The 16,790-nt window shown below is 40.4% G+C and overlaps 1 protein-coding gene across 2 annotated transcripts; it reads left to right on the forward strand.

Moving 5' to 3' along the window:
- The first annotated feature begins 449 nt into the window (after positions 1-449).
- OVAR-DRB1 (DLA class II histocompatibility antigen, DR-1 beta chain-like) lies at positions 450-12,439 on the forward strand. 2 transcript variants are annotated; one of them, NM_001280698.1, is given in 6 exon segments: positions 480-613; positions 6,869-7,138; positions 9,332-9,613; positions 10,659-10,769; positions 11,248-11,271; positions 11,555-11,601. In NM_001280698.1, coding segments are annotated over 6 exon segments (801 nt in total). In that variant the 5' UTR covers positions 480-513; the 3' UTR covers positions 11,569-11,601.
- Positions 12,440-16,790: the final 4,351 nt, after the last annotated feature.

A 16,790-nucleotide genomic window follows, 5' to 3' on the forward strand; every position in this document is an offset into this window, starting at 1 on the left:
TTCCAAAATCTGCACCACTAAATTATGGTGCAAGTAGGATAAGATTTAAGATCTTTACTTGCGATCATTTTCTCTCCACTCCCTCATCTCCTAACACACTCACATACATTTGTCAAAACGGCTGTGTTTCCAAGTGAGACGAATGAATGCTCCTATAGAAACAAGTGTGTGACCATCACTGACCAGCACAAAGATAGATCACAATAGGGGCCCAGTTAAAATATTTCAGATGCAACAGGGTCAAATCTTTAAGGTACTAAATTAAAACAATCCTTTTAGTGGAGAAAAATTCTACGTTTCAGAAGAGGACCGTCATATTGAATCTCTGACCAGCAACTGATGATGCTATTTGCCTCTGATGTTGATTGGTTGCCTAGACTGGGCTCACCCAATCCAGGAGCAAATGAGTTCCTTGGTTGGTATTACTTGAGATGTGGGTGAAGGGGGTCACAGTACCCATTTGAGAGGGACTTGCCTGCTCCTCTCCCTCTCTATCCTCTGCTGTTCTCCAGCATGGTGTGCCTGTATTTCTCCAGAGGCTCCCGGATGGCAGCTCTGATAGTGATGCTGATGGCGCTGAGCCCTCCCCTGGCCTGGGCCAGGAAGATCCAACGTAAGTTTATACCTTGGATGGTGACCTACCATGGGGTAGGGGGGTGGGGAGGAACAGAGTTAACTTTGTCACTACATCCAGGCCAGACCCCTTACAAACTGTGATATATTCTTATTGACCACCTATCTTTATCATATGGATCCTTAGTTCTTTCGACAGTAAAGGAGCCTGAGTGCTTGCCCACTTAATGAGAGTTGTGTAAGTTGCCGCCGAATACATGCACCATTTCTTTTCAACTCTCCTCCAATAAAACCTATCCAGCCTTGCATTCAATTCTCTTAGGGTCTTAAGATTTATAAATAAGAATGTCAAAATAATTCCTCATACAGCAGTTTCCTTTATTTATAGTGTGTTGTATGTGTTAGTCACTCAATCATGTCTGACTCTTTGTGACCCCATGGACTGTGGCCCACCGGGCTCTTCTTTCCATGGGATTCTCCAGGCAAGAATACTGGAGTGGGCAGCCATTGTCGTCACCAGGGGATCTCACAACCCGGGGATTGAACCTGGGTGTCCCACATTGCAGGCAGACTCTTTATGGTTTTAGCCACCAGTTATGCCAAAAAAGGGCTTCCCAGTGGTGCTAGGGGTGAAGAATCTGCCTGCCAATGCAAGAGATGTAAGAGATGGGGTTTGATCCCTGGATCAGGAAGATCTTCTGGAGAAGGAATGGCAACCCACTCCAGTATTCTTGCTTGGAGAATCCCACGGATGGAAGAGCCTGGTGGGCTACAGTCCATGGGGTCGCAAAGGGACAGACACGACGGAAGCAATTTAGCATGCATGCCAAAAAAAGGGGAAGTTTTGTTAAAAATTTTCTGTGGATTCAAAAGAAATTAGAAAGATCTCTTCTAGAAGATCCTGTTGTGTCCTCAATAGGACCTATGCTGTCTCTCCTTAGTATGTAAGAATATATCAAAAGGTCTCTCCCCATTAAGCTGTTTCCTTTCTCCTGAGCTCCAGTGTTTATAAGGATTATGTCCCTGTAATGGAAGTCCTCTGACAAAAGTTGGGGTTGGTTTTCTCTCTATTCTGTGGAAAGGACGCTAAAGCTTAAGCAGAGATTCTTAGTACTTGGAATGACTCTATAGATAAGGAGCACCTTGTGGGATGTTCTATGACACTTAAAGAATTCACATAAATTCTGAAAACCTGACATAGGTTAGTATTCATCACAAGTCTATTTTGAATCTTTCTGCACAATCAGTTTCTCCTACATCTCCCCCATTCTCTGCCCTGAACCCATGAGAAGGGATTTAACTAGCGGAGGACAAATTATATAGAATTCTGTTTTTGTAAGTCAATAGCAATCAATTATCAGCAATTTCATGTTGTTCAAACCATAAACCCTAAGCAGGGTACAGAGTATGAAGGTTGTTTCCATTGCATAGGGTTGAAAGTCAAAAAGCAAGTCAAGGGGGTTCATTGGCCTATTGAGGTCTTGGCCTCAAATTTCATAGCTTCATTTATCATGTAGTCTCTGTTCCTTAATTATTCATGTTAATAAATCTTTCCAGTTATTCCCTACTCCTTTTCCAGTTATGTCATCACCATTATTGAAAGTCCCCAAGTTTACACAGACCATCAGCACTATATAGTGATTAGATGAGATGAAATTTAGTGAAAATTTCTCTCTTTCTTAAAAATCACCTTTTACTTAACTTTGAATGTTTCTTACAACTAGTGGGAGGAGAAAGAGGAAATTTGTCTGAATTTGCCATAGAAGGTAGAAGGAATTTAATGTGTCATCAGAATAAAAGTGCTGGAGCTGGAGCCCCTTCTGGATGCTTTCCAAGATCCCCACAAAAATCAGCTTCCAAAACTCAGGGTTTATTTGTTTAGACCAAAAATTTGTTTTTTGTTTTTGTTTTTTTCCTGAACATCTGTTATATATTGGGCTCTGTTCTAGGCCCAGAAAATTCTATTTGAATAAGGAAGAAAAGAACCCTGCTATCATGGAGACAGGAGAGAAAGACAACAACCCAGTAAACTTTAACAAAGGAAAACATTTCAGAGACAAATAAGTGCTCTGAAAAAAAATATGTCAGGGCCATGGAACAATGAGAATTGCGTTCACCCAATTTCAGTTCAGGTGGCTGGAAAAATGACATTTAGTTGAAATACAAATGATGGAAAGCCAGTCATGTGAAGGATGTAGGGGAACAGGGAAAGAATGAAGTGAGGGAGATATTTGATTTTCTAAAGGGACAAAAAGAAGGCAAGAAAGTGGCTGAAGCATAGAGAGCAAGTTGGCTTGTGGAATAAGATGAGGTTGAAGATGAAGTCAGGGGACAAATCATATTAGGTCCTGATGGCTGTGCATCAGGATGCATTTAAATTTTTTTAAAAAGATATGTGAATGTTACTGAGGCTTCCCAGGTGGTGTTAAAGAATCTGCCTGAAAATGCAGGAGATGTAAGAGATGTGGTTTGATCCCTACATCAGGAAGGTCCCCTGAAGGAGGAAATGATAACGACTCCAGTATTCTTGCCTGGGGAATTCCATGAACAGAGGAGCCTGGCGGGCTACAGTCCATGGGGTCGCAAAGAGTCAGGCATGACTTAAGAACAGCACAGCACTGAGGGATTAGGAGGAAAGTCACTTGGTGGTGCTGTTTATTGAAATAGGAAAAGTTTTGGAAGGAAATAATTTGAAGTGGGTGGACAGAAGAATAAGTTTTATTTATTTTAAGTTTGAAATAATTTATTAATGTGTATGTGGAGCCTTCAAAGAGTCAGTTGAAAACATCAAATTGAAATTCAAGGGGAGGCCAGAGCCGAAGGTACGTGTGTCAGGGTCACTGACATATGCACTATGTTAAAATATAAGAAAGTAGGGGAAGGAGAGAGTGTGTGTAGATCAGAAAAAGAGAGCAAGGGCCATGTCCAGAGGGCCAAGGGCTTATGAGTCTGTAAAAGAGCCCGTGAAGGGGTACTGTTGATGTTGGGAAAACCAAGAGAATGTGATGCATGCAAGTGAAGAAAATAGATTTTTGAAGAAGGGAAGGAGTGGCAGTTGTGGTGAGTTTGACTAAGGAGGCTCAAGTGAGAACATGACAAAGAAATCAACTCTGGGTTCAGTGGATTCATTGTTTACAGTCAACAGAACATAAAAGACAGGAGCTAGATTGGACCCTTTGAAGAAAGAATGAGAGCTGAAGAAGTGAGGAATGGATTACAGATGCCACATTTGAGTAGCTTAAATCAGGGGGAAACTGTGCCCTAGAATCAGAGAGTAAGCTGGACCTGAAGTATAAGAATAAAAGAACCTGAAGAAATGTTGGGAGGACTTGAGAACCAGAGAAGTTCAGTCACCAGCAAAAAACACTAGAATGCCCTTGTATGTATGCAGGTGGCTGGTTATGGAAAAAGCCACTGATTTATATTAGTGACCTAGAGTACAACAGTTTTTCCCCTTGCTGATGAGGATGGAGTAACAAACAAAACAACCCAATCTCTATCAGCATGGAATATCAAAACACTTCATAGTTGTTATGTAAGAGGTCCATAAATTTCCGTATGTAATTCTTATAACTGTCCTATCGAATCTGTAGGAATTAAAATATATCTATGGAATCTAATATTCAAAAAGTTTCAATAATTTACCCAGTGTCACATAGTTGCTGCTAGAGCCCAGATTATATAGTGTGAAACTGAGTTTATGGAAATTCCTTTTCTTTTATGTCAGCATACTCTGTTTGTGTTAGAGTCATATATACATTATTATTTTATAGAAAGCAATGTTTCTGCTCTTTTATACAAAATGGTAATTAGTGATAAAATTAATTGAAGACAATTGCCAGATGATGATGAAGATATCACTTGCTTTAGCAAGTAAACAAGTAGATCTTGTGAGCTCACATTCATAGGGTTTATAAAAATTAAAATGGCAATGTATTTATTGAGTACTTATGATATGAACAGCACTAGAAAGACTTCTAGAAGCAATAAATAGGAGGAATATTCATTAATTTTGCATTTATTTTACAAGTTTCATATGGGTTAATAGTGTATGTGCAGGCTGTCATGGGCATGTGAAGAAGAAGAAAAAGAAGTATTAAAGGTATTCCTTCTGAAATTTTGTTAGCAAGTTGGGCTAAGGTTGCCAAATATAACACAGGATCCAGCTAAATTTAAATTTTAGCTAAACAACAATACTTTCTGAAATACAAATTTAACTGGGAAATCTATCTTTTTATTTACTAAATTGGCAACCTTAAATTGGGCACGTGAGTTGCAGTAACAGTGCTAGCCATATAAGCTACCATAAAAAAATTGACTTCACACAGTTTTATTTTTAACTTTGTCATTGACAAGAAGGTATTAGAGAATTTCTGATATTAAGATAGACTTGGTCTGATTCACAGTGCACTTTCTGCCATCATTTATAAGTGAAAGTCTCTTCTCAGAGTCTGGGGAATTGCTCATTTCTTGTTAACTGTCTAAATGAGGTCACTTTCTCCCTTTCTTTCTTTCTTTCCAATGGGACTTGACTACAGAAATAAGAATTCTTTGTATGACCAAGGCTGATAATTTAATGCCTACTGGTATTATTGGGAGTAGGAGACAAAGTTAGAAAATGAATTATTTGGGGCTTTGAATGGGAATAAAATGTCTGTGACTGTAGTTTACTCCTATACTATAGACAAGTAGTGGGCCAGTGGCAGAGAAATCAAGAAGGAAGATGATGTGAAGGACAAATTACATGACTTTGTAATTTGTTGGTGAGGGAAACAAAGAAGGCTTTGTACTGAATAAATGTGTTTTACTAGGAAAGTAGCTCTCCACTGGGGCTGGATTCTTAAAAAGTATAGATTTGATATAGGACCAAGACAGACTATTGGCAAAACTTTCAATGTAATTCTCAGCTGCTCCAAAATTAACAATGGTTTTTGCACCGTAGATTTTTTCAGATGGTTTATACTGATGGAGCTCATCTGGTGATGAACCACCACTCCTTACTCCTACTCCTTGACTCCTAAACATTTGGAAATATCTGGAGCCATTTTTGGTTGTTACACTGAGGGTTTCTTCTGACATCCACTATGTAGGGGTAAGGGATGCTGGTAAACAGCCTACCATGTACCGAACGGACACCATCCCAACCCTCAGAGCCATATTTGACCCCTTAACTCATCAAGTCAGATTTGCCAATTGAGATTTGTCACCAATTTTTAAAAAATCTGTTTTTCTGAGCTTTCTTAATTTGAAAATGCAGGAAAGAGATTGTAGCGCCATATTAGGGTTTTGGTTTTAATTTCCTTAAAGCTCCTCAATAGTTCCCCTTACATATAGTATAAAGTAAAAATCTTAACATCACCTACAGGACTTTTAAGTTATTGGCTCAAGTACTTGATTTCTCCAGTATAGTCTTTTACCTCCTCCCTCTCACTCTCTGCACTTCAATGAAATATTTTTTCTAGTTCTTTAAAGAAGTCCGTCACTTCTTCCAAGCTTTTGTACATGGTGTTAATGTACAAAATACAGACACCTGAAACACGTCTCCCTTTTACCCTAAACATACACACACACCCAGTTTCCTCCCTCAGTGCATGCCAACTTAGCCTTTCATGTTACATTAAATGTCACTCTTAGAGACCACTTTTTGGCACCTAATGTAATTCAGGTCATCCTATAATCATTACAGAAGTCTAACACTTCTGATATTTCTCACTCTTGTATAAATTCTTTTATGGTTTAATTTTGTCTATCATTTTCACTAAAATTTAAGCTCCATGATTGGAGGGGACATGTCAGTTTTTGTTCCTTTGGATTCTCAGAGAGTAGCACAGGCCTGTGGCAAGGTCAGCCCCAACTGAACATTTGCAAAATGAAGTGAACATGTTTAAGGAACTGTTAAAAGAGCTGTAGGATGACAGGAGAGCGCTGGTTTTCTGGTGGAAGATTCTAGGAAGAGGTGGTGAAGGGGCAAATCCTCTAAGTCCTCAGGCTTAGAGGACTCAGGCCTAGAGGGCTCCAGCCAGCATGGAAGCTGGACTAGGTCGGGAAAGGCTTGGATAGGAGAGATTTCCCCAGGCCTCCCGTAGCCCCCGTCTGTTGAGCGAAGATGGAAGAACCTGAGGTGTGCTGGTAGTTGGGGTGCCAGTGGAGCCAGCGACGGGGGTTAGGGCTAGTCCTAACGGCTCCAACTGAGCCTGGGCGTCCCGCATTGGTGCGTGTCGGCCCTGCCCTCCATCCCTCATTAGCCTCTCCCCAGGAGTCCGCTCCTGTGACTAGATCTATCCCGTCTCTGCAGCACATTTCTTGGAGTATGCTAAGAGCGAGTGTCGTTTCTTCAACGGGACGGAGCGGGTGCGGTTCCTGGAAAGATACTTCTATAATGGAGAAGAGTACGTGCGCTTCGACAGCGACTGGGGCGAGTACCGAGCGGTGGCCGAGCTGGGGCGGCCGGACGCCAAGTACTGGAACAGCCAGAAGGACTTCCTGGAGCGGAAGCGGGCCAATGTGGACACGTACTGCAGACACAACTACGGGGTCTTTGAGAGTTTCAGTGTGCAGCGGCGAGGTGAGCGCGGGGGTGGGCGGCCAGTGTGGAGCAGTGTGTGCGTGTGTGCGTGTGCGTGTGCGTGTGCGTGTGTGTGTGTGTGTGTGTGTGTGTGAGAGAGAGAGAGAGCGCGAGAGCGAGAGCGACAGAGAGAGACAGAGAGAGTGGGAGAGAGAGAGACAGACAGAGACAGACAGACAGAGATACTTCACTCAATCCGGGGCGAGTGTGTACGACTGTGAGTGAGTACAAGTTAAGACGGTTCCTGCGAGAGCGTGTTGTCAGCAGACTCTGTGATTTTGTCAATGTGTGATTGTGAGGCGGGAGAGACAGAGAGAGACAGGTCCGGAGACAGAGGCAGACTCGCCCAGGGTAAGTATTAATATGTAGGATGTGAGCAAGTAGAAGCTGGGGTTCCTGTGAGAGTCTGTTGTTGGAGAGACAGTGTGTGAATTTGTCAGTGACTATTGAGGGGAATGTGTGTGTGTGAAGTGGGACGAAGAGAAGAGTGTGTGTGCCGGGAACAGTGCCCTGGGGTCTGAGTGGGCCTGGAGAGAGGGAAGGTGTTGGGGAGGAATACAGGAAGGGAGGGTAAGAATTTGTCCATATCTTCCAGGTTGTCCATTTTATTGGTGTATAGTTGCTTGTAGTAGTCTTTTAGGATCCTTTGCATTTTGTGGTATCTGTTGTAACTTCTTTCTTGTTTTCTAATTTTATTGATTTGACTCCTCTCCCTTTTTTTCTTCTTGATTGAGTCTGGCCAAAAGTTTATTGATTTTATTTATCTTCTCAAGAATCAGCTTTCAGTTTCATTGATCTTTGCTATTGTTTTCTTCATCTCTATTACATTTACTTCTGTTCTGGTCGTTATCATTTCTTTCCTTCCACTAACTTTGCATTTTGTTTGTTCTTCTTTCTCTAAAGTTGTAAGGTTGGTTGTTTATTTGGGGTCTTTCTTGTTTCTGAGTTAAGATTGTACTGCTATAAACTTGCCTCTTAGAACCGCTCTTGCTGTGTCCCACAGGCTGTGGGTTGTTGCATTTGCCTTGTCATTTGTTTCTAGGTATTTTTTTATTTCTTCTTTAATTTCTTCATTAATCCATTGATTATTCAGTAACATACTGTGTAGCCTCCATGTGTTTGTGTTTTTTACAGTTTTTTTTTTCCTGTAATTGATTTCTAATCTCACAGTGTTGTGGTTGGAAAAGATGCTTTAGATTAATCTTAAATCTTTCATCTTATGATATTGTAAAAATCTTTTCCTCAGATTTAATTTTTTTATTGAACCCATTAGCTTTAGGGATTGTATCAGGCACTAAGCATACATATTAATGAGTCTCCCATCCTCTCTTGAACTCAAATATGAACTTAAAAAGAAAGAAAAATGTAAAATAATAATAGTTCCAATAGTAAATATGCTTGTTTTACAAAGGAGATGGGTTGTTCAGTGGTATGTAAGAATTTGTATACACTTTGAAAAAGTTAATGGCTTTTACTCTCCTTCAGGACTCACCGTTTTCTTGAGATTTAACTCACAGAGTACAATCACATGTATCTTTCGTAGGGCAGAACCATTTCTGAGATATTCTAAGATATGAGTGACTTGAGAGAGCTTTCCCAGGATTTCATCCTTTCTCTCCAGACCTATCCTACTGCTTTCCCCCAATTTATCCACATGGCTTTGAATTAAACAAGGACAATAATAGCTAAAATATATTGTAGGGTAAATTCCTGTTATTGTGTTACATACTGTAGGTATATTAATCCTCAAATAATGAATGCTAAGAGATGTTAGTACTATTATCCTCCTTTATAGATGAGAAAGTCAAGGCACAGAGGAATGTAAAAATTCTCCCAGGGTCAATCAGTAAGAAGTAGAACCTGGATTTGATCCCAGGCAGTCTGGCTTCAGAAATTATGCTTTTAATTAATATGTCAATTGCAAAGATGTGTAAACACTTCAATTCAACAATGAATAACTATTTCACTGCATGAGAAAACACACATTTCTCAACATCTTTCAAACTAATGTCCAATGTGTAAATGTTAAAGATAAAGCTCATGGCACTAATTCCTCTTGTGCCACTGGGCCAGCTGTGAGGGAGGCCTACCCAAGGCTGCAGTCTGGAACTTGAGAGTGAAGGCTGAAAGGCAGCTAACCAAGGAAACTTACTCTGTTGTCCTCACTGATCTCCTCCACCTTTTCCCTCCTAGTGGAGCCTATAGTGACTGTGTATCCTGCAAAGACCCAGCCCCTGCAGCACCACAACCTCCTGGTCTGCTCTGTGAATGGATTCTACCCAGGCCACATTGAAGTCAGGTGGTTCCGGAACGGCCACGAAGAGGAGGCTGGGGTGATCTCCACAGGCCTGATCCAGAATGGAGACTGGACCTTCCAGACCATGGTGATGCTTGAAACAGTTCCTCAGAGTGGAGAGGTCTACACCTGCCAAGTGGATCACCCCAGCCGGACGAGCCCTATCACAGTGGAATGGAGTGAGCTTTCTGATCTCATAAGTCCCTCACCCACCGTGGAGGGGGCTTGCTTTCCCCTGAGTGTCCCCTGAGTGTCCCCTGAGTGTCTCCTCTCCCTACACCATGTGTTCATTTTCTCCTTGTTCTCCTGTCCTTCAGCCAAGGTTATTGGGGTAGCCCCGAGATAGCCTATGATAGAAATCCTTTGATAGTTTACAGATATCCTGGGATAGTTTCTCCAAATACCTACACCCCATGGGGAGGCACTTCTGCCGGACAAGGAGAAAAGAGGTGTCCCTGTTCTGAGCTTCCCGTGATATCACAAGTCACGGACACTACATGGCCCTGGGCACCAGTCCCCTGCCTCAGATTGGGCTTCTGACACTGTTGCTCTGAGTTCTTCACTGTGATCCGAAAAGATGCACCCTTTACAATGTAAGGATGTGCTTGGGATGGGTGGAGTCCAACTCAGCTATGCTTTTTATTACATCTGTCACCCTAGACAAGCTGCTGCTGCTGCTGCTGCTAAGTCGCGTTAGTCGTGTTCGACTCTGTGCGACCCCATAGACGGAAGCCCCCCAGGCTCCTCTGTCTCTGGGATTCTCCAGGCAAGAACACTGGAGTGGGTTGCCATTTCCTTCTCCAATGCATGAAAGTGAACAGTGAAAGTGAAGTCCCTCAGTTGTGTCTGACTCTTAGCGGCCCCATGGACTGTAGCCTACCAGGCTCCTCCATCCATGCGATTTCCCAGGCAAGAGTACTGGAGTGGGGTGCCATTGCCTTCTCCGCTAGACAAGCTACTTAACCTCATTGAGTCCTTGGCTCCTCGTCCATTAGATGTTGAAGACATGTGACCTAATAGCATGGGTGTGATATTTAAATAAGTTCACCGTCTGAATCTTGTAGCTACTCAATGTGATTTTTAATGTCTTTTCCAGAAATGTCCAATTATTCTAATTCTTCCAGGGTAGCCTTCTTTCCTCATTCTCATAGTTCACAATTTCAGAGTCTCAATTAGAGAAGACAATTTGGGATAAAAATGACTAAAACTGGCTTCTTTTCTCAGGGGCACGGTCTGACTCAGCTCAGAGCAAGATGATGAGTGGAGTTGGGGGCTTTGTTCTGGGTCTGCTCTTCCTTGCGGTGGGGCTCTTCATCTACTTCAGGAATCAGAAAGGTAAGGAGCCTTTGGGCAGCTGAGCCTCCCCACTGACTTTTGGAGGAAGACATGTGGTTTTGCTCAAGTTAGTTCTCTGTATATCAATGGCCTTGTCTAAAGCTTGTTTCCCTAACTGACTTTAATATCCTGGAGATTCAGAAATGTGTAGTCCATGGTTACTTATGGGTGAAACATAAGAGATTGTGGCTTGTAGAGATAAGGAAAGGTTAACATACATGGGGATTTGGGATGGAGATCCTGGGACAAATGCAGGAAGAGACAATAAAGCTGACTTAATTGCATTGGATTGGTATGAGACAAACTTCATTGGTCACATGCTATCAGTGTTTACCTTCATATAAACCCTGAAATCAGATGATATGGGTTATGGTATTAGGAAGATCTCGGGTGGGGCCCCGGGGCTTGGGACATTGTGTTTTGGGGATGGATCAACCTCTATATCTTTTAAGTGTATATCTTCTTTTGTCTCTCCTAGGACGCCCTACCCTTCAGCCAACAGGTATGCTCTTTATCTTTTAGAATCGTGTTTAGTCTCCCTGGAACAGATGATAGAGATAACAAGACAGAGGCAGAAATAATAAAAGACTTTGGACCTGACTTCTCATCAGGCAGTTTACACTAAAGTTTCTTCTTTCAACTAAATAAAAGGCTTGTGCTCTAAAGTAGCTTTGGCTCAGGAAACTGAAGAATATTTTCCCCTTCCAACTGTAATGCTTTAATATTAACATTAACATTCCCCTGTAGAGTTATGTCTGGAAGCAACCCTCTCCTGTCTCTTGCAGGGCTCCTGAGCTGAAGTGACGATGGTCACACTCAAGGAAGAACCTTCTGTCCCAGCTTCTTCACAGCATGGAAAGGTTTCCTGCTTAGCGCTGACTCTTCCACGATGAAGTACTTTCTCAGGATCTCATTTGCTCCTGGCTCAGTGACCCTGTAGAAACTGTCCTCAATGGCTTTCTCAGTCACCCCCACTCCCTTGCCCTCAGCCTTTGACCTGGAAGTTCTCAGTATTGATTCCAGTACCTTATGTTCTTTCTTCCTTCGTTCCCTTTGTTTGCAACTTCTGTTTCCTGTGCATCTGAGCTCATCTGTTCATTTTACTTTATAATGTGTTCCCTCAAATAAATACGGAGTGAAAATCATCTGCTTCATACATCTTCAAAAAGAGAAGTCAAAGAAAAGATAAAAGGAAGATTACATCACACAGCAATAACGTTTTTATTCATATTCCTGAATTTTGGTCACCTGTGGATCTAGAAAGTTTCCTTTCTTCCTTTATTTTTCTCTTGGGTTTTCTGCATTCTGTTATTAGACATGCTTTCCTGAGCTAGCCCTTAATGAACACATTTTCCTGAGAAAACCCTTAATGAACCCATTTCATGATGGTCCTCTACATCTCTGCATTTTCAAAGACAAGTTCCTTTACACTATTGGATTCAGAATTGGGACAACAAATGTAAGAAGTGCAGGTAACTTGTAAGGATGTGATGCCCTCAACATTTTTGTAATCATGCTCTTTTGGTCTCTTTTTCACTGATTTTTTAAAAGAAAGTATATAAACTAGGGTATTTCTTGAACTATTTTGTTGTTGTTGTTGTTATACTGATAATGGGCTATAATACTTAGATCTTTTTCTGTCTCTCCAATAAACATCACTGATGTGCTGATTCTTTGGCTGGGATGCATTCTTCACCATAAATAGTTCTCAGAAGTCTATCAGGACAAAGCCACAAGTCGATAACATGCATTTCTGAGGCCCTCCAGTTTCTGTTACAAACTTACTGTCTGTCACAGGGATATCCCATATGAGTCTTAGCAGAAATCAGAGACCATGCTGGGAAACAAAAGGGGTTATATGAATACAGTGATGTACACCCAACAGTGGAATACTCTGCATTTTTAGAAAAAAATGAAACTGTCTTGCTATGGAGTAATCTCCAAAATTCACTTTCAGTATATACAGAAGTGTGTGTACCATACACAGCATTTTGTTTAATAAGGTAGAAGAGGATAATAGGAACATTTACCATGTAAACTCATTCATTCAATCTATCTACATATCATCTACTTATATTCATAAGTAGAGACAAAGGAAGGATTTTTTTAATGTTGCCTTTAAACCAGAATGAGGTGATAAGTTGAAGGGGACAGAGATGAAAGCTGGACTTTTCCAAATAAATCTTATTTAATATTTTAACGAGGTATTTTTGAATATTTTGTGTAATAAAAATTTAAATAATATGTAAAAGGTGATATCAGAAACTAAAAACAAGCTGTAATGATTGAAACAGACTTGTCAAAAATATATGATGAGAAACAAGCTAGAAAAGTAATTTTTTACTTTTCTTTTTTAGCATTTTTTAACTCTTGCATAGAACATTGTGGAACTATAATTGTAAATCAGCATTTATTTATAAATTCCATAGACTTCAGTTGTATAAAGGAGTTGGATATGTTCCGAGAAAGGTGACTACATTTGATAAGCAGATAGTGGGTTTTGCTTTTATATTCCTTCTGAAGAGTCAGCTTTAAATGTAAGTCAAATCTAAAGAGTAGATAGTAGATTCAGAAGTAATAAATCTGAAACTCGTTTCAGAGTAATGGTAATTTGAATACAATTTCTCCATAGTCAGAAGCAACTATTATTTTGTTTTCAACCATAGTCACAATTTATTTTATGCATATGTTGATTATGTGTGAAACAGGTTATTGTCTTATAGGGATTTCATAAGCTGATGGTCATATCTGCATTATGTATACATTTGGTATAAATTTTATTTGATGCTAGGGTTGCAGCTTTACTCTCTCTTTGTTCTTCAAGATGAAGAAATGACTTGTCTCATTTTGTTTGAGATCAGTGTTCTGAAAAATAATGTAGAAAAGTGAATGATGTGAATATCTGAATTAAGATGCTTTCTGTTGGAAAACCCTTTAACTGGCTTTTCTTTTCATTATTATCTCAAACACATAGACCTAAGGTAGTAAATCTGCAGAGTTGATTATCAGGCTGGTGGCATCACCAGTTATCTGAAATGCAGGAAAAAACAACTGTTTCTTTTCCTGTGCTTTCATACAAGGAAGGTGTCGCTACATTTACAGTAGCTAAAAGACTGCAAAGTGCTGAAAGATGGTTGTCTTCTCTGAGGAGAACAATTGGACTATTGCAGGGTTTATAAAGCTATTGAAGCAGAGATTAAAATAATGGCTATTAGAAGATAATATCAGGAGGCAGAAATACGCATTTTAGCCAGGGCCCCTATGAACCAAATCATTTTGTATCAAATAAATCAAAGAATTTACCTAAAGACATCAATTTCATCAAGTAGCTTGTTAGTTCTTTACTTGTATTTGTATTTCTTTAATGGCAGAGGTATTAAACCAGGTATAACAGGAGATATTTGTGATGGCACAGACTCCTCTTTGTTCAGCCAACAAGTAATCTAAAGCAATTCTATTATCTAAACCCCTATAAGCTCAGAATAATTCTTATGCCTATAGGCATATTTTGGGGTAACATACTTTGTTCCCCTTCAAGGCCAGGCTGCCTTGCTTTCTGCTTTGTGATTTTATTTTACTTATCTTGGATTTTTTATCATCAAGCTGTAAAAATTTGGAGAAAAATAATGGAATTATATTTTTTGCAACTTTATTATTACTAAGCAATGTACCAAATTACTTTGCTTGAATTTTTCTTTTAATTCTCATTACAATTCATCAGTGTTTTCATAAGAGGAATCAGGCTAATTTAAGTAGACACCAGTGAATATATAGCTAGCAAATGACAGAGTCAAGATGAAGCCCAAGTTTAAATCATTTCAACAGCACTAATTTGCCAGTCTACCATACTATCAGGGATAATTTTGTTCAGTCACTTAGTTGCATCCCATTCTTTGTAACCCCATGGACTGCGGCATGCTGGGCTTCCCTGTCCTTCACTATCTCCTGGCGTTTGCTCAGACTCATGTCCATTGAGTCGATGATGCCATCCAACCGTCTCATCCTCTGTCACTCCATACTCCTCCTGCCCTCAATCTTTCTCAGTATCAGGGTCTTTTCCAATGAGTTGATTCTTCATATCAGGTGGCCAAAGTTTTGGAGCTTCAGCTTCAGCATCAGTCCTTCCAATGAATATCCAGGACTTACTTCCTTTAGGACTGACTGGTTTGATCTCCTTGCTGTCCAAGGGGCTCTCAAGAGTCTTCTCCAGCACCACAATTTGAAAGCATCAATTATTTGGCACTCAGTTTTCTTTATGGTCCAACTTTAACATCCATATATGACTACTGGAAAAACTATAGCTTTGACTAGATGAACCTTTATCAGCAAAATAATGTCTCTGCTTTTTAATATGCTGTCTAGGTTTGTCATAGCTTTTCTTCCAAGGAGCAAACATCTTTTAATTTTGTGGCTGCAGTCACCATCTGCAGTGATTTTGGAGCCCAAGAAAATGAAGTCTGTCTCTGTTTTCATTTCTCCCCCATCTATTTGCCATAAAGTGATGGGACCAAACGCCACAATCTTAGTTTTTTGAGTGTTAAGTTTTAAACCAACTTTTTTCACTCTCTTCTTTCACCCTGATCAAGAGGCTCTTTAATTCCTCTTTGCCCTCTGCCATTAGGGTGGTATTGTCTGTATATATGAGATATATTTGAGGTTGCTGATATTTCTACTGGCAACCTTGATTCCAGGTTTTGATTCATCCAGCCAGTATATCACATGATGTACTCTGCATATAAATTAAATAAGCAGAGTGATAATCCCTTTGATTTGGGGTAGGTTCTGTTGATCATTTTGGAAATAGATTAATCAAGTCATAATTTCAAAGATAAATGAGAAATAACTCATTGTGACTCAAACATTCTTTGCCCCCACTTTAAGCTGTATCTCCCCCATACTTTACTCAGGTTTTTCACTCAGGAATACATCTTCAAAAACAAGATGGCTCCAAGAATAAGGCAGGCTAGTCTCTTGGTAATGAAACAGGTATCCCAGTATATATGAATGAAATGGGTAATGTCAATCCTCAGTGTCCTATCTCAATCCTCATTAAGTCTGGAGTGGATGAAGTTGATGTATAAATTCTGTTGTGTGTAAATAAATACTCCTCTATTCTGCTCCCCACTCCGTTGCCATTTCCTCCCCACCATCTGTCTTACCCCTTATCAGAGGCCAAACCCTAGGCTTTCAGATTCACTCAACTGAAGGTGCAATATTTCATTGACCTGGAGAATCAAGAACCAAAACCAAATTCTGAACCTAGAGCTAAGTAGAGATCTCCCAACAAACAAACACTGCTCTAGGTTTTTCCAGATGAGAACTGGACCACAGCAACTGGACTGTTTGCAGATCCTCTGAATGAGACTGAGCCCTGATAAACTGGAACTTTATTTGGAAAGTTAGCTGCCTAAGAAGATGGCAGGCTAGTGCCTGAAAATAACCATCTTGTTGGGGCCTGAATGTTGGGTTCTTTTCAGAGATGGGTGGAGATGAGGAAACAAAGTAAAAAGACCATTTAATTCTTGCAAATACTCCTAGAATGGCAAGCCTCCAGCAGGAAATACGTTGTTTCACTTCTTTACAGCCCTTCACAGTGGGCAAGGTCAAGCTATCTCCCTGTTAGCCAAACAAAACACCTTAGACCAAGGGTCAAGTGGAAGGGGCTGGGCAGGGCTCCCTGAGGCAGGCTGTTATGTACGCCTATAATAAGAAAAACAAAATAAGAATTGAAGTCACAGATGCAGATCCAGAATGGATTCAAATTAACACTTACAGTTACAGAGTTACTGTGGAGTTTAAATTGAATATATTGTGCTCTCACCTTTAGATTCCTTCCTCTTCCCCCTTCATCCTTTGATTTTGGAAAAGTCTCTCAGTAGTCTCACCTATAATAAATACTATCTTTCCAAACGAGCTGCTATTTCCTACACACTCCATGATTTCAAATTATAATACAAAGCTATATATTGGCAGAGAAATAGACACAAACAGATATGAAAGAGAAGAGAGAGCCCAGAGATA

This window comes from Ovis aries, chromosome 20, assembly GCF_016772045.2.
Source record: "Ovis aries strain OAR_USU_Benz2616 breed Rambouillet chromosome 20, ARS-UI_Ramb_v3.0, whole genome shotgun sequence".
In the NCBI taxonomy this organism is placed as follows: domain Eukaryota; kingdom Metazoa; phylum Chordata; class Mammalia; order Artiodactyla; family Bovidae; genus Ovis; species Ovis aries.

Bases quoted from the DNA above. Each gene is read 5' to 3' on its own strand.
- OVAR-DRB1 (XM_060402994.1), top strand. From the start codon at position 514: ATGGTGTGCCTGTATTTCTCCAGAGGCTCCCGGATGGCAGCTCTGATA. The intron at 9,614-10,658 runs GTGAGCTTTCTG...TTCTTTTCTCAG, and splicing joins CCCTATCACAGTGGAATGGA to GGGCACGGTCTGACTCAGCT. The intron at 10,770-11,247 runs GTAAGGAGCCTT...TGTCTCTCCTAG, and splicing joins CTACTTCAGGAATCAGAAAG to GACGCCCTACCCTTCAGCCA.